Source organism: Camelus bactrianus, chromosome 11, assembly GCF_048773025.1.
Source record: "Camelus bactrianus isolate YW-2024 breed Bactrian camel chromosome 11, ASM4877302v1, whole genome shotgun sequence".
In the NCBI taxonomy this organism is placed as follows: Eukaryota; Metazoa; Chordata; class Mammalia; order Artiodactyla; family Camelidae; genus Camelus; species Camelus bactrianus.
The window spans coordinates 50097357-50115555 of NC_133549.1; the positions used below are offsets into that span (position 1 = coordinate 50097357).

The following is an 18199-nucleotide window of genomic DNA, read 5'->3' on the forward strand; positions in this document are numbered from 1 at the left end:
TGTCTCTGTCACCTGTCAAATGGGTCAGAGGGAAGAGAGGAGGCTCAGAGAGCCTTCCCGTAAACACTGCCTTTCTCTCTCATTGCTTCTCTGACAGGTCCCTGCATGGACTCTGCTCCAAGGCCGGCCCCTGTCATGCTGCTAAATTGCTCAGGACGAAGTAGGAGACACGTCCGTCCGACGCGCCAGGGGACTAAAGTGGTTAAGTTAAGGTAGTGCTGACTTCCGAGCGCCTCTGTGAAACACGGGCCCTTAACCCTGTCTCCAATTCAGTTCCTACTTCCATTCACACCCGCCACAGACTGGGTTAATAAACAAAGCATTGACTCCCACCAAATCATCACGCCCTCTATATACTTCTGGACAATGGAAGCATCTCTTTCTTCATGGCAGGCCACCTTTGGAGGGGAATTTTTTAAAGTCCCTTCTCCTCTGAGGCTGCTTGTTTCTGTGCTCGGTTCGTGATGAAACACCCCACGATGTGTGGGTGACGCAGGCGGGCATCCCCTGAGGACGGTGCCACCCGTGCCTGCATCTGCCTGTGACACTTGCTCCGCATCTCCGGGCATTTCAGCAGCTGTTCTGGAGGCTGGGGGAGGGGTGTTTGTCTCCCACAGGCAGCTGAGCTGCCTCCCGTTTCATGAGAAGAGCAGTGGAATGCAGTGGAAGAGACCCAGGCCTCCGGCCACCCAGATTAGAGAGTTTTGTGCTGACGTCCCTATATGGTCGTGTTAGACTGGATGCAGGGCTCAAGTCTGTCTGTGTTCCTTGTTTGGGAAGCAAGTGGGAGGGGAGCAGGCCAAGGGGCTATATAACCCTTCAGCGTTCAGCTTCCCTGAACACCACCCAGAGCAGAGAAGCCCAGCCCAGCACAATCAGGGTAAGTGGCAGCAGCCCAGGGATCATGATTCCAGCGGCTCTGATATTCAGACGTCGCATCTGTAGGGATTTGGCCAGGGTCACGCACTCTGCGATTTTTGAATGAAGGTGGAACTCCTAAAACGATTATAGCTTTTAGCTCTAATGATCGAACCTTAAAATCAAAACTAAGCTGCAGCCTGGTGACGGGGAGGAGGGGGAGAAGAAGACGGAATGAAATCTGTGTGTCACCTGCAAAATCATACTAAACCAGCCGCCCAGGTCTTGCTGGGCACTTCAGAGACGCGGTCTAGCTGTTTGCAGTACGTTATGTGATGATTTATAGTCAGGCACTGGAAACTCCAGTATCTGTGCTTCAGATTTGGTGTGGGGATTTTCCCTTGGACCGTACTTCTGGTGCAGCTGAGGTGTCTAGAAGTGGATTTTACAAGTGAAGAGAAGTTAGGTGCCTAGCCTTTGAGACTGGCTGTTTGTGTATTTGCATCTGGGTTCCCTTGGCTCTAATTGCTAGTGTCTTCTGTGGGAAAGTCTCCTAAGCAGGACTGTGAGCGTACACTGCAGGATGTGCTATGCGTCACGGTTGGTTGGTCATTTGAAGCAGAACGTGGCAGGAGCCCAGCTGAATCTTTGTGAGTAAAGAGGATGGGAGCCAGGTGTGCATCTGACAGCTGTTTGCATTTCAGCCTACGGGATGTCTGCTTTGCATTTCTCAGCCAGGCGAGGCAGGCAGGACTGTGGAGCCAGCCCTGCCACCCTGGGCTAATGGGTTGATCTCCGCTGTAAATTAGGGTTTGGCAGCTTCAGCCCAGACTAGTTTTCACGCTGAGGTTTTCCTTCCATTTTTTTGTGATTCATGCCTAAATATGGTTTGGGTTTCAAGACCATCGAGCTGGGAACTGGAGCGTTCCCCTCCCACTAACTCTTCATTTTTTGGCACAAGATGCACTTGAGTCGGTTGGAACAAACCCCCTGACCCGGGTGCCGTTCCAAAAGCAGACATTCGACTGTGTTTTACCTAATTAGGAAATACTTTGCTCCAAACCCAGCTGCTCATCAGGTTAAGATAAGAGTTGTAAACCACAGCACCAGCTCCTTTCCGGGGACATGGATTTTTCTACTGACGGTGCTCGTTTTAGAGATTTTACAATACTTCCTGGACATTTTTTGCCAAATAAAAATGCATTTACTAAATTTTGAGATTTTTTTTTTCCTACATGCTTGCTGATGTTGAGGGTCAAGCCTACTTTTTCTGCAGTTCAGTCTCACACTCCCACCCCAACGAAAAGGTTATTAAGGACATGGGTATTCATAGTGACCACACCGTCACATTTTTAGAGCCTCCTAATTTCAAATATTTCATCCTATTTTCAGCTCCTATTTTTGCTTTGGAAAGTTTGCTTCACGCATTCGGAGAGCCCGCTGACCTGTCTGGTGCTGGCTGCCTTGTCACAGGCCTCGGACTCCCACTGCTGCTTCTGTCTTGTCTCCCCTCATTTCTCACCTCTCTTCTAGCTTTTTAATCTGCTACGAAGGAAGCCAAATCACATGAATGCCAAACATGATTCAGTGTCTGGAAAGGGAAGAGAAGGGTGGGAAAGGAAAGATCCAGCCATTTGCATTTTCCATTCTTACAAGTGGATTCACAAGTTGAAGGTTTCTGTGCTAAGCCTGGAGGCAGTGTGGAACAAAAGCAAAGACTAGAAATAAAAAGACCTGGATAACGATCATGTGATCATGACCACATAATGATGTTAATCATATCATTTCAAATGGTATTTATTGGAACTCATAATGTATATGCCACAATAAATTATTTTAAATGCCTTAAAAAAAATCTAATCCTCATAAGAATTCTATGTGCTGTGTACTGATATTATTGCTGTCTTATAGATAAAGAAACTGATTTAGATATGTTAAATAACTTACTAAGTAACACAGCTTCTAAGTCATGAAACCCACACTCAAATCCTGGCAGTCTGACTCCAGAGTCCAAGCCCATTGTCACCATGTGCCGTCATCTTTGCTTTCCTAACTTTATCTGTTTTGGGGTCTTAGACGAGTCCCTCCAATTCCTTGAGTCTCGATGTCCTTGTTTGTCTGTGGGAGATAATAGTGCATGCCCTGGCTTTTCAAATACATCCTCTCAATCGAGGTCCATGTCCTTCACAAAGGGTTAGGTTACTCGGGGCAGTGCTATAGAAGTTCTAGGCAGCTGGAAAGGTGCAGCATTGGTTTCATGGGAACAGTCTGGCAGAACTCAGACTATTTTTTTTTTCTTCACAGAAATTTCCTTTAAAAAGTGTTGGCTTTTATATCTAGGTCTGGGGGTGCAATAGTTCACTAACTTAGAAGAATCTTCCTCAACTTGAAATCCTACAATCTCAAAGTCAGGCAGAGAACTCTGGATGTCCCTCTGTGTAGATTATTCCCTCCTAGTTCTGCTTGGAAAATGAAAGGATCTGGACTGAAAGCTGAAGGGTGGCCTCATCTTTGCCTCCAACGCCTTGTGTGCACTTCCCTGGGTTTTCTCATTTGAAGAATTGAGGGTATTGGATGAAAATGTTCTCTAATAAGCTTTCAATTTCTCAAATCTCTTAAGTTGTTATTTTGCTCCAGCCTTCCAAATTTTGTTGTTAAGATCCAAGCTTAAGAGAGGGATATTTAAAATATTGTTTTATTATTAAAAAATGCAAGCTCAATTTATTTAGAAAAATTAGAAAATATTACAGAACCCAGGGTTGATAATTAAAAACATCTAGAAAGCCCACAACTTCAAAAATAACCCCCATCAACATCTCGGTAAATATGATTAATCTTTTTCCAGTGCATAAAAAATATTTTAATGGGCTCATACAATGTTACTTTCTTTAATCTGTTATTACATAAGGATATACCTGTAGCTTGCTTGTCCTTTTATTTCTCTTCCTTAATGGCCACAGAGCATTCTACTGCACGATGTGTCACTTTTTCGGAGTCACCCTGGCTTGTTGGACTTTTGGGTTGGCAGTGATTTTTATTAATGGAATAACTGCAGCCCCTAAAATTTAAAGAAATTTCTTAGAAAGTTTTGATTGGTTCTAATGTTTTCCCAAGGGTAAAACTGAAGTCCTCAGGATCCAAAAGCTCTTTATCTTTTAAACATTTTCCATTAGATGTTTCAATATTTCCAAATTTTCATAGGCTGCCCATTACTCAAAATCTACCTTTCTGAAACAAAATTAAAGTTATAACATATCTAGAAAAACATGTGAGTATGGGTGGATACAGACAGCAAATTCCAGATATGTCTTTAACAAATGACAGGTGACTTGTCCCTGTGAAGATCTGGTCTCCTGGTCTGACATTCCATCTGTGCTCTGCAATAGTTCATTCATTCATTCGCTTAGTCAATCTCTAAAGTACTTATGAGCACATGTAATGTGCTGGCCACTGTGCTAAAGACCAGTGGTGTGAACGTGGAAGTCAGAGTTTTGGCTTATAAAAAGCTTAACAGTCTAATGAAAGTACTTTGAGATAAATGCTGTGTTAGATACGAATCAGCAGAGGGCGCTCTAGGAGTGCAGAGGAAGGGTCTCCACCCAGCCGGGAAGGTGGAAGTGGTCAGGTAAGTGCCAAGACTGCTGGATTACAGCTGGGGTGGTTTCCTCCCTGTTCCCCATAGGACCCGGTGAAGTAGCTCCAGCTAAGATGTGTGAAGAAGAGGACAGCACCGCCCTGGTGTGTGACAATGGCTCTGGGCTCTGTAAGGCGGGCTTTGCCGGGGACGATGCTCCCAGGGCTGTTTTCCCATCTATTGTGGGACGTCCCAGACATCAGGTGAGCAAAATTCTCTTTGGAACAGGGAGAAACAGGGCTACAGATCTTGTCCCTCTATGTCTCTGTGTCCATGGGTATCCATAGATTGTCTGTTACTCTCTGCCCAAAAATTATGGAACCCTGTTAAAAATACACCTCTGATGGCTGATGTCTAGAAATTAGTGCCAATTTCATACACAGTGTTAACAGGCTATCTGGTGGGTGTCTATCAGATACAAAATCTGACTCTTTTTCATAAGTCCTTTTGGTCTAAATGTAATCATTGTCATCATCACCGGTATCAGAAATACTTCTGTGTTAACCTGACATACTCCATAGCTACTCTTTGGAAAGAAAGTGAAATAAAAGCCCAAGTCACTCCCTCTCAAAGAGCTCGCTGTTAGATGAAAGAAAGTATCATTACCAAATGTAATTTTACACCTGCTGGCTGTCAACAAAATATATGTGGATAGCCACGTGGTAATTTTACATAACATTGTGTAGAAACAAAATGTTGGTGGCAGCCACAGGGTAAAAACAGAGTTTCATCTCAGAAGTCTCCTTCACATCAGAAATGTATTTTGCACATTGAACCTATCTGATTGATATTTAAGCTTTCAGTTTGTCATATATTCACAGGAACAAAGTAGTAGGAACAAATGAACTCTGTCTCTTTGTCGAACTTGTGCAATGGAGATATTTTGCACAAACCACTACTGATGGAACTATAGTAGCCATGACTGTTTGGCAATTCTAAGTCACTGGAGTGCAATTTTAGATTTTAGTAATGAGAATTCTCTCTTTTTTTAAAGCTTCACCTTAATGATTGAAAAATACATCCAGCTAGTTTAAGCAGATGGCTTAATGTTGCTTGGTATGGATTTATCCATTAGAAATCAAGCACTGAGTGGTCATTTGCAGAAATAATGCTTTTGCTTATAACAGATAAACTCTTGGATAGGTGGTTACTTTAGAGGTACAATTTAAAGGATTTATAAGAGGCAAAATGGTGAGGAAGGTATAGCTCAGTGGTAGGGTGCATGCCTAGTATGCATGAGGTCCTGGGTTCAACTCCTAGTACCTCCATTAAATAAATAGGGGAAAAAAACAACTCCCCCCAAAAACTAATTTAAAAGAGTTTTTTAAAAGAGGCAAAATGCCATTTAGCTAATATGTGAAACTTCATACGTTCATTCAACAAACAAATGATTGAATGTGGGGTATGTGCCAGGCAATCTGTTATAGTGAAATGAGACAAACACTATCTTTGCCCTAAGAGAGCACATCAAGGAATATAGAAGATAAAAGACACAATGTAGAGTTGCTTTATCCACAGGCTGCTCTGCTACTTGGAGGCCTATTCAGGCTTGTTTCTTTCCTTTTTTTTTTTTTAATTGAAGTATAGTCAGTTTACAATGTTGTGTCAATTTCTCATATACAGTATAATGTTTCAGTCATACATATACATACACATATTTGTTTTCACATTCTTTTTCGTTATAGATTACTGCAAGATACTGAATATCATTCCCTGTGCTATTTGGTAGAAACTTGTTGTTTGTCTGTTTTATATATAGTAGTCAGTATCTGCAAATTTGGGCTTGTTTCTAATCAACCAAGGGATGTTACTTAAGAGCCTAGTGGCAGTAGAACTCCGCACACTGTTGACTGGTTTCTGTTGTGGTGATTTAACCCTCTGTGCTTGGATTGTGATCAGTTCACAAGGGAGGGAGACTGACTCCTAATGTGTTGAACCGTTTTTAGGGGGTGATGGTGGGAATGGGACAAAAAGACAGCTACGTGGGCGATGAAGCACAAAGCAAAAGAGGCATCCTGACCCTGAAGTACCCGATAGAGCACGGCATCATCACCAACTGGGACGACATGGAGAAGGTACCAGGGCTTCTCTGCAGGCTGAGGCCACAGGGGGCGCCATTCCTGTGGCTCCCAACTCTGAACATCTTGTCAGTCTGCATAAAGGAGCTGCCCCACTTTGCCCAGTTGTACTTTTATTTGTTGATGTTTATTCTACATTATTACTAACTAAAAAAAAGAAATCCTGAACCGTTTCTTAAAAAAAAAAGACAAAAACAAAAACAAAACTTGCCTAACAGGATTTATAAACCAATTAGAGGGAGATGGTTCTGCAGATGAGAACAGCAGTCCTTAGACAGTGGTGGGAATTAAGTCTATTGCTCAGCCAGTGGGATTGCCCCCTAGGACCTTGTATGAGCAACAGCCAGGAGCCCAAGGGGCTCAAGCTAACTGGTTAGGAGGAACCCTAACCCACCAGCTCTTGAAAGTTTTCCATTAACTCACCTGAAGAAGAAGAAGAAAAAAAAAAAAAAATATATATATATATATATATATATATATGTTTTTAGTTTTCATTATAGAAATGGGGCTGTGACATTGTGGATGTGGTACATTCCTGAAGGTCCCTCAACATACTGACGCACAAGCAACTGACGAAAGTTTTAAATAAATCTTAAAAAAAAAAAATCTCCCTGGGTTGCATTAAGTCTTTATCTCCCAGACCCGTATCAAAGAGCTAATGAGGAGAAGAGCTAAATCCGAGGGTTTTGATGTTTGTTGTTAGGCTTCATAGGAACATAGGTGATCAGAGTAAGCAGAAGGAATAATGAGAAAGTGGCATAAAATTTTAAAAATGCATTAAAATATATTAGAACCAGAATATCTGGACTTTTATATATCTATCAGCTACACACACACACACACACACACACACACACACACTAGTTTAAAAGAAAGCAGTGTTGCTATTTATTATCAGTAATAATGCTGAAACCTCTGCTTCTCCACAAAAATTGTTTCATTAGGTTTACTTAGTCTAAGATTCTGGATTTGGTTAAAACTGCAGTTGGGGGGTCTGGGGTATAGCTCAGTGGTAGAGTTGATGCTTAGCATGCATGAGGTCGTGGGTTCAATCCCTGGTATTTCCATTAAAAAAAAAAAAAGGACTGCAGTTTGCACTGAGGAGAAGATATTAATAGCAGTGGGAAAATACTCTTTCAAGAATTTCTCCCTGGAGCTGGCAGCATCTCAGAAGGAATGTGCCTGGAGAAAGATCCTTGGAACAAATAAAAGCATTCTATCATTTAAAGTGTTAGAGAGAGAAGGGGAGAGAGAGAGAGAGAGATCGATTGGTTGTTTTTAAATGATGTTTCAGGGTACCCACAGTATATGATGCGGCTGACAGAATTGCTTTTCTTTTCTTCACTTTTAAAAAAATTTCTTGAGCACTGTGCTGCTTTTACCCCATCGAAGGAGTAGAACTTTCAGGAGTCTCATTTCCTTTCTAGAAACCACAAATTCAAAACCAAAGAAACTGGAACAAGATAAAGAGTCTTTAAAGTCGATGTAGCCTTTGTTCATGAATAAACTTTCATGAGCAGTTCTTCTTTGGTTTTGTTTTCACTCTGGATGAATTTAACATTTCTGGTGCTAGTGGAGACTTTTCACGGTTTCTTTTTTTTAAATTGAAGTGTAGTTGATTTACAATGTTAGTTTCAGGTGTACAGCAAAGTGATTCAATTATACGTAAACATACATACATATACATATTTTCTTTCCAGATTCTTTTCCATTATATGTTATTATCAAGCTTTTAAGAATAATTAATTCACTGAGCCCTTTTCACATGCTTTTTTCCTTTGTGGCATCCAGGGATTAAAGAGCATGCTCAAACAGGAAGCAGGCACACGTAGGTCTAAAGTATAGCACACAGACATGCTGTAAATAGGCACCGGGTTTTTTGGAAACCCCTGAAGGCCAAATGTCAGCCCATGAATGGAAGGTCCAAAGTGTACCAACGGAGGCAGGCTCCCCCGAGTCCTGGAGAACAAAGAGCGAGTGGAGGGCAGGGAAATTTCCCTTAAATATTAAAAAGGGCAACAAGGTTTTCAAGTAGCTTTATTCATCCACTCACGTATTTATTCATTTGCCCTTTTACTTGCTAAACTAAATCATTTGCCAATGAATATTAACTGAAGTGGAAGTAGGGAGTAGGGAAGATACAGTTGAAGAATAATAACAGGCACTGGGCTGAATAGTAACTCTTAATTCTCACAAAGACATACAAATTATTTTTATATTCCCCATAGGGAGACTGGCACTGGGGAGGGTTAAAATTTGCCTAAGTGCACAAAACCAAGAAGTGGCTGATCTGGGATTTGAACCCGGAGCCTCTGCCCTTAACCACTGCCACATCCTGCCTCCTAGACCCGGGTTTGGGTTTGCTCATTCAGTCCCCGGGTGTGACTCCTCTGGTAAATTACCTACAGCCTTTGAGCTTCAGTCTCCGCGTCTTTAAAAACGTGGACACATAAGGGTATTCGTAGCACTTTCTTGGGTCTTGGCTTCATGAGCTCAGTGTGGTCCCTCTTGGAGGACGGCAGTGCCCCACTGCATCACATCACTGTGTTCTCTTCTGCCCACGTTAGATCTGGCACCATTCTTTCTACAATGAGCTTCGCGTTGCCCCTGAGGAGCATCCAACCCTGCTCACCGAGGCACCCCTGAACCCCAAGGCCAACCGGGAGAAGATGACTCAGGTAAATATCTACTCCAAGACCCAGCACTTTGGGTCCTGGCGGGAGTCCTGTTTGAAAGGGGCTGTGCAGGACAGCAGAGAAAAGGCCACTGACAGTCCACTCACAGGCTGACAGCTTTCCAGGATTCCCAAGGATAGGGACATCTTGATGGCATTGACATCCTTACTGTAGGAACTAGCCCCTTAGCTCCAAGAGCCATAGGACGTTTTCAAGATTTAATTGAAAAGGTGACATGTTTAGGCTAAAATCATCTAAGGAGAAGTCATTTCAAAATGCTGGATTACATAAAATGGGGAATTTGGGTTCTGGAGGTTTGAAAACGCGATCTGTCACTTATCAGCTATGTGACTTGAAAAAAGAAAATCCACTTCATTTCTCAGAGCCTCAGTTTCCTTGTCCATATGTTGGGAGTAATATTAGTACTATCATTTTTCAAAGAATTGACGTAAAGATTAAAGAGGCAAATGCTAAATGTATTTCCTGGTACCTGGTATAATAAATTTTCAACGAATAGTTATTATTGTCATTATTGTGACCTGTCTGAAGCTATAAGACTTTGGAGCAGGAGACCATCCATTCCACCAGCCAGACAAGGTCTCCAGTTTGGATGAGCTGCCAAATAAATACATGTAGTGTCAATTCCGTGCTTGCTGTGGTTAAGCACCAGGCCAAGTATTTTACATGCATTGTCTCTTTCAATCGTAACACCATGAAGCAGGAGCTAGTATTATCTTGATAAATAAATTAAGAAATCAGGACTCGAGTACATGAGGTGATTGTTCCAAGGTCACACAGCTAGATGTGGCTGAGCCTGGCCCTGGCCCCTGATCTTTTGATCTTGGGGAATAATCAGTGTACGTGTTGCAGGGCCTTCTCCTCGGAAGAGCTCTGGGTGTCTACACCCCTACAGGGGACCATCTGTGTGCCTGGGAAGTGCTCACACAGCAAGATGCGTTTCTGATGGGTGCTACTGTTCCTGTGAAATGGTGAAAAATAGTTGGGAATGATGACCATGCAGAAAGTGATGTTAGATAACCGGGTTAATAGACCAGGGAGGGTTTTGCAGATGGCGAAATGGAGGCCTGTAGGCATCTCAGCGTGCACAGATTTCTAGTGCGGGACCTAGTGTGGGAGGGGCTCTGATTCTAATTGTGTCCCTGGGCCACGTGAGCGGCCACATTGACATTCATACTTGGTTCTCTGTTACCCGCAGGCAGTTCCCTTCCAGGAATCAGGGCTCCTTCACTGCAGCCAGGGTGGCCTCAGATTCTCAGGCTGGCGTGGACCCAGCAACTACATAAAAAAGTGGGACAGATGAACTGGAGCCTCATTCAGCCCACAGAGCTGGGTCGGTCCCAGCCAGTCTGAGCTTCAGGTTTAAAAGGCCTGTCTTTTTACACCTGGATGCTCGCTTTTCCGTTTCTTTTGGCTTCGATAACAGTAGTAAGTCCCAGATGGTTCATGCTGGAGGAGCCTTCAAACTCATCTGGTCCAAACTCCTCCTCCATCTGCAGTCAAGGGACCTGGAATGAAGCCCACATGAGTCAGCTGTTAGTTTGGTGAATTCTCCCAGGTCACATTCAAGTCAGGGCCAGGGCCAGAAGCTAGACCCTCCTTAGTCCCGGCGAGCATATGTGCACACTGCCCCTGCCCCTCCCCATGCCACTAGGTCACCCGTACAATGGTCTCTACTTATACCTTCATTTCTCCTCCACCAGGGACCAAGGCTGTCCTGGCCCTCCGCTACCCAGAACCAGGCAGGCCCACCTGCCTTCATCAACATGGTGTGCTCTCTTGAGCCTTCTTGGTAAGACTGGCAGCATCACTAACGCAGCTCTTTGGATTACTTTGCAGATTATGTTTGAGACCTTCAATGTCCCAGCCATGTATGTGGCCATCCAGGCGGTGCTGTCCCTCTACGCCTCTGGACGTACAACTGGTAGGTGGCTGGGAGGGATGAGGGCCTCACTTGAACACACCATCAGTGGCAGGCTTTCATGGTTTATAAGCATGTGGGTGGTGATGCACTAGGAGTTTGCTGGAATTGACAGGGCTAACCCCAGCCCTAGGAAGTCTTCTTCTTACTTCTAAAAATAAGCCCTTGAGCTTGTTTCCAGCAGGACTTGTGCTATTGTTTCCCTCTTCCTGTTCTTTTTTTTTTTTCTTTATCCAGACCTGCCCCACCTTTCCTATCCTATCAAATGCCTTCCTCCTTCCTTTCGAGTAAGAGGCTTAGAAATTCTTCTTCTACTAGACCAGTGAGTGACCACACACCAGCTGTTTACTGTGTCCAATTGTCCCCTAGGCATTGTGCTGGACTCTGGAGATGGTGTCACCCACAATGTCCCCATCTATGAGGGCTATGCCCTGCCCCATGCCATCATGCGTCTGGACCTGGCTGGCCGAGACCTCACTGACTACCTCATGAAGATCCTGACCGAGCGTGGCTATTCCTTCGTGACCACTGGTGAGGCCAATGGGAGATGAAGGGTGGGGGGTGGGGTGTTCTCCCAGTAATTTACAGGACTCTCTCAGGAAACAGCGGGAAGGAGTCTTGCAGATGGCAAGACCTGACTTTAATGCCCAGGGCAAGTTGCGGCATATTTTGCTAGGTGAAATTGCAAAACAATTACACAGTTTCCTTGAGAAGAACAGTTAGAACCATCTAGTATTATGGGTTGGTCAGAGTTGTATTACTCGAACATTTTCTAATCCCTTCCGTGTACACACACAAGAGAGTGCAGAGGCTGAAGTTCGTATAGGGAGGTGATTGGTGGTCTCCGGCAGTAGAGATTGGTAGAGGGCTGGGGTCCCAATTCTGCCACTCATCAGCTATGTGACCTTGACAAGATGCCCAAACTCACTAATCCATAGCTTCTTCATCTGGAAAACAAGTAATCGCAGAGCCTCTTGCAAAAATGTTGCGAGTAGTGAGACCATGCCTGTGGAATTCCTGGAACCGAGGAAGCAGGCAGTGCTTGTCAGTGAATATTAGTAACAACTCAGCAGGCAGAGATGTTTGTCTTCAAGCTATAAAATGGTGCCACCTGGTCTCTGTCTACAAGAGGCAGAGGCAGATGTTACTGGGGACATCGGGACGTCCTCAGTGCCCTTGGCTTTACCTGCCTGCCCTGCCCTCACCGATTTGGCCTTATCCAGGTGTTTAGGTTTCTGGACATGCCTGAGGCTTACTCTAGACTTCAAGTTTGAACCCTGAAGATGTTAAAATCTCCTTTTTGGAGTAGGGAGTTGAATGCATTCTATTCATCCTCTGCTCCCTATGAAGAATTCCCAGACATCTCCAAAAGGTCCCCAGGGGCCCAGATGGAAACAATAGCTTAGAACTTCAGAGGACAGGGGTCTGAGAGGAGTCTGCCTGCCCACTTCTTCCACGTACCACTGGAGACTTCTAGATTAGGACTGGTCCAGAGCCAAGGTCTGCCTCTTTCTGGAAGGTGATGGATTTGCCAAGGGTTTGAGCTGGAATCTACCTGGGCCAGACCACACGGTTCTCTGGAGCCTTTGGAAAGCCGTCAAGGCCGCTATGGGGCTGCTTCAGTGTGACTCTCCCTGGTCAACTGAAAATCCAACATAACAAACTGTTATAAAGCAATTATAACAGGGATTGTTTAGTTCATTGTGCAAAAAAGTTAGCGGACAAAAGTATTTCCTGCTCTTTGCCTGGCTCTAGCTAGCTCATTTTCTTTGCTTTGTGCACTTTCCAGACAATCTTTGCTAAGAACCTTCTATGTGTGAGGCATTCTGCTAGGAACAGAAGTGGTTCCCTCGTGGATCTATAATTTAATTGCCTTCCTGAGTTGGGAGTTGCAGAATATCCAACTTGTACCCTTTTTGGAGGGAATCCGTATCGTAGGAGACGGTGATGTAAGGCAGGTGGATTTTGACCGCCTGTGCCAACCCTAAGGCTTGCCATGTTTGTTTCTCGTTGACAGCTGAGCGTGAGATTGTCCGAGACATCAAGGAGAAACTGTGCTATGTAGCTCTGGACTTTGAAAACGAGATGGCCACTGCCGCATCCTCCTCCTCCCTCGAGAAGAGCTACGAGCTGCCTGACGGGCAGGTGATCACCATCGGGAACGAGCGTTTCCGCTGCCCTGAGACCCTGTTCCAGCCCTCCTTCATCGGTAGGCGGCCACGCCCTGCCCCTGGGTCCGGGATAGTGCCCTCTCCTCCTGGACCCAGCCAGCCCTCGGCCACCAGTGCCCTTCTGCCTGTGGGGACACGTGACAGGGGCCACAAAACCACAGCATGTCTACGCCAGGGGAAGAGAAAGAATGTTTCACTTTTCAGGGGAGAAGACTTAAGGAGACCAGAAAAGGAGTTTTCTTTGTAAGAAGACATTATCTATGCTGTAGTCGAGCCAGAAGCATCCTTGGTGTCTGGTAGACGGTGGAGGAATCAGACTTCGTCCGTGTTTAGGACACAGTGGATGGATGGGAAGGGTGATTGATGCTGAGTGTGGGGAGCGTGGGGGAGACGAAGATGGAAATGCCCGTCCCTGCGTTAGCACTGACCTTGGGAGGCAGGTCAGCATGGTTATTTACAGAGCGCCGGCTCTGGGAGGGGTGACGCTGGGCTTGAGTCCTTTTGTGATCCCGGCTCCTGAAACCCCAGTGTCCTCACCTAAACCACGAGGACTGTCAGAGCATCTACGAATAGGCGGCTGTGAGGGTTACCTGAGATGTGTGGGGCGGCTAGCCCTGTACCTGGCCGAGGCGGGCACTCAGCAATTATTGTGTGTTGGCGGTAACTAATCACTAAGCATTATGACGATTACATCACAAAACGGCAAAAGGTGAAGGGCCGGCTGCAGGTTCTTTTCCAAAGGCCCAGGTCAGAAATTAACAAGAAGTTCAGACCAAAAAACATTATCAAGATTGAAGAAAACTGAGTCTTTGTCCAAATAAAATGAAGCATTTTTGGATGATTCGGCACCATGTAACTTTGAAAGGGTGAGAGCAAGACAGCCAGAGAGAGACCTGGCAGACTCCTGAGCAACGGCTGAGATGTTGGCTCAGCGTGGGATCTTCTGCAGGGAGTCTGCCAGCTTTGATTCTTATATGAACCATATATCGAAGGGAGTCTATTAAAAATGGGGGCTGTGATGTTGTAGCCCCCCACCCTCCGAGAGCTGCTGTAGTAGGGCTTCCTCCCTAGAGTAGGAGGATGGGGACATTACGAGGACCTATTGGTCCCTGAGATGGGCAGTCCTTAGAGCATCATGCCTGCCTCGCTCCAGCCCAGTGTATGATCGTCCAGTTGCTCACGTCTAGTCTTCCATGTCAAGCTGGGTTTCGCTCACCACCCGAGGACCATGGCCTGTGTCTCTCTTCCAGGGATGGAGTCCGCTGGCATCCATGAAACCACCTACAACAGCATCATGAAATGCGACATCGACATCAGGAAGGACCTCTACGCTAACAACGTCCTCTCTGGGGGCACCACCATGTATCCCGGCATCGCCGACCGCATGCAGAAGGAGATCACGGCCCTCGCACCCAGCACCATGAAGATCAAGGTACGGCTCAGTGACAGCCCGGGCGTGCTGCTGGCGGTGCCCACCTACAGCCAGACGGGAAGGACCCTTCAGAGGCCCCCTCTAGGTCACTCGTGCGCAGGGGTTTTAGAGCGAGGCAGTGAGTCCAAGTCCGCAGGTCTCATGCTTAGGAGGCTCTAGGTCAGCTTCATACAGAAGTTGAATTACCTTGTACAAAATTTAATCTGTACTTACCTGTGTCAGTCAGCTACTTTCAGCAGCTGCTGGGAAGGTCAATAGAGCTGCCCATGTGCCCCATCTCTTTAATTTTTATTTTTGGGGGTAATTAGGTTTGTTTATCTATCTATCTAACTATCTATCTATCTATCTGTTTTTCTAATGGTAGTACTGGGGATTGAACCCAGGACCTCCTGCATGCTAAGCACATGCTCCACCACTGAGCCATCCCCCACCCCCAACTTCATCTCTTTAAAATACACATTTTGTTGTTTTTCCTCATCACAAAAATAGTGCATCTCACATGTAGAACATCAAAAATATTACAGATGAGCCAGATTTATTTCAGCAGAGGTTTGAACCCTGTAGATTCAATAGCGTATACTCTTCTGCCAATATTAAATATGACTACGTCTCAGCGGCCAGGGGTTAGTTTTTATCTTCCTCTCTCTGTTTGGCACATCTTTTGATACAAGTGCTCAAAAGCACAGCATGACTGCAGGATGACCAAGCTCAGTCCCTGGGTCACCAGGACCCTTACATTGTGTGAGTTCCGAGTCACAGTCAAAGGAACTCAGATGAAAAGATCATTCTTTAGAGGCAACCCTACATGTGGCTGGTGACTTCTCGAAGGCTATTATCACTCTCTGACACCAGAAGGCAGGCTGGGACCCTCTGATCCATGTCCCAGGGAGCAGGAAGGTATTCAGGCAAGTTCTCTGTCATTTGCACTCCCTTCTCTTTTTTGGGAAAGGGTCTGCAGGCTTTGTGCTAGACTGAAGCTCCCTTCCTCTCCACATTAGGGCTCTATTAGAGGAGAGAGACTGTTTTCTGAGGATTTGTGTTTCTTGGATGCCCCTCTGATCGGCTCTTACCCCATCTTCCTCCCACCCTGGAGGGAGGGAAATGAAGCCAGCTGCTGGGCTCGCTGACAAAGCCAGCCTCGGTGGGGGCATATGACAGACACCTAGGTTGTGGCTAGAGTCGGGTAGTTCCTAGGTCTCCAAACTCGGCGTCTTGAATAGGAACGAATGTAGCACTTTGAGCTCCAGTGTGGAGAGAGAAAACCATCCAAACCCTGGGACGGACAGTAAGATGATGACATCAGGGGAAACGGAAACTGGATTGGGGGGCAGTCTAGAGAAATTCTCTGTATTGTCTTTACAATTTTTCTACAAATCTAAAATGATCTGGAAATGGGAAGCTACTCTAAAACAAATAAAAACAAACAAACAAACAAACAAAAAAACACCTGGGACAGGTCCGGGTTTGCATGTTGGGTCTGATGTGTGCACGACTAGTGTGACGAAGCTCAGTTACTTAAACGTCTCCCAGTCTCTGTTTCCTCCTGTGGAATTCGGGAGTAATTCAGCACTTACTCTTCCAAGTGGTTATGAGAATTAAATGTAAAATGCTAGCAGAGTGCTCGGAAGTGCTCAGTGAATGTCAGCTCCTTGGATTAAAAATAAATGTGCAACCAGAGCTTGGGGAACAAACAGAAATTAAACCCTTTCACTCCAGTTTCAGAAAATACCTTATCTGTTGGCCCAAGTGTCCATATTCATTTCTACCCAGGTATCCAGGTCTGGAGTGGAATTTGGAATTGCTCAACTATAGCTATTTTTATTTATTTATTTTTTATTTTATTGACTTTTCATTTATATATCCTTTCTAAGTGGAAGCATAGTTGATTTACAATGCTGTGTTAGTTTCTGGTGTACAGCAGAGTGACTGAATTATACAGACATGTGTATTTTATATACTGAATTCTTTTTCATATTCTTAATCATTGTAGCTATTTTTAGAGTCACAGGCCAAGACAAGACCCTTGGCCTGATTCATTGCTCTCTGGACCACACCCATTCATTTATTTAGGGAACGTCAGCATGCCCTTGCAGTGGGTTGGGCCAGCCAGTGCAGCCTAACTGGGACCTATCCCAAGGGGATGTTCACCCCAGTGGGGGACTCTGAGCCCCTAAGTGGTAAACAGTGCATCCTGGTGGACCTACTCAGGCATCTAGTAAGTTCTTGTATAATAAATTCTGGCACAATCAAAACTTCTTGGAAGATGGCTGACGTTCATGCCTACAGAGTTATGTGTCATGCTGAGTTCCGAGGAACAGCTTACGGAAATCAGGGACGTCGTCAGGGCTTAAGTGGAGGTCAGGCAGGATGTGGGGCCAACTTTCAATTTGCCCAAGAGTAGACCGAATGCAGCAGAGGGGTCACAGATGCTTTGGAACAGACTGTGTAAGAGGAAGCCAGAGAAACAAATGTGCTTATGGAAGATCTCTAAACCCACAACCTATTCACACCTCACGGGTCAGGGTCAGGGTCGGGGTCGGGGTCAGGGTCAGGGTCAGGGTCAGGCATCCAACAGCCAGGACTGTCCTTGCTGTCCACCAGATCTGGACCAGGGTAGAATGCCCAGACCTGTCCTAGTGCACTCATGGCCCTTCTTTCTTGTCCTGCACAACAGATCATTGCCCCTCCCGAGCGCAAGTACTCTGTCTGGATCGGCGGCTCCATCCTGGCCTCTCTGTCCACCTTCCAGCAGATGTGGATCAGCAAACAGGAGTACGACGAAGCCGGCCCATCCATTGTCCACCGCAAATGCTTCTAAAACACTTCCCTGCTCTCCATCTGTCTCGAGCACACACTGTGAATGTTTTGTGGAATAATGCCTTCTATTCTTTTCCAAATCATTCCTAGCCAAAGCTATGACTCGTCTCCTATGTATTTTTTAATAAATCTGAAATATGTTCCCTGTAACCTGTAGCCTTGGCCTCTGATCAGCACCTGATAACGGTGTTTCTGTTAGGTCGACCTCACCCATTACACAGTGGCTCCATCTAGTGGTGCAGCCGAGGACATGCCACGCCGGGATGCTTCTGTTTCCCGGAAAAGGGTAGCTTCACATTAACATGGGAAGTACCAGCTAAATGATGTCAGTTGCAAGAATTTGAAAATACACAGGAGATGAACATAAACATGGATTAAAATGTATCAACAGGATAATCCACACTGACTTCACAATTTGATGAGTCATTATATAACTTTGCTCTATTATAACCTCAATACTAGTAGCCCGATACATGAAAACAAACCACAATAACTATGTGTGTGTGTGTATATACATACATACATATATTATATATATATATATGCATATAATTTTTAATATATATCACATATATTAAACTTAATAAATATATAT

At 45.1% G+C, this 18199-nt stretch overlaps 1 protein-coding gene across 1 annotated transcript; it reads left to right on the forward strand.

Annotated features, from left to right (window-relative positions):
• The first annotated feature begins 725 nt into the window (after nucleotides 1-725).
• ACTA2 (actin alpha 2, smooth muscle) lies at nucleotides 726-17754 on the forward strand. Its single transcript, XM_010971247.3, has 9 exons — nucleotides 726-880; nucleotides 4541-4695; nucleotides 6439-6567; nucleotides 9138-9248; nucleotides 11103-11187; nucleotides 11554-11715; nucleotides 13202-13393; nucleotides 14606-14787; nucleotides 17462-17754. The coding sequence occupies exons 2-9, from the start codon at nucleotides 4567-4569 to the stop codon at nucleotides 17603-17605; spliced, it is 1134 nt and encodes a 377-aa protein (XP_010969549.1). The 5' UTR covers nucleotides 726-880; nucleotides 4541-4566; the 3' UTR covers nucleotides 17606-17754.
• The last annotated feature ends 445 nt before the right edge of the window (nucleotides 17755-18199 follow it).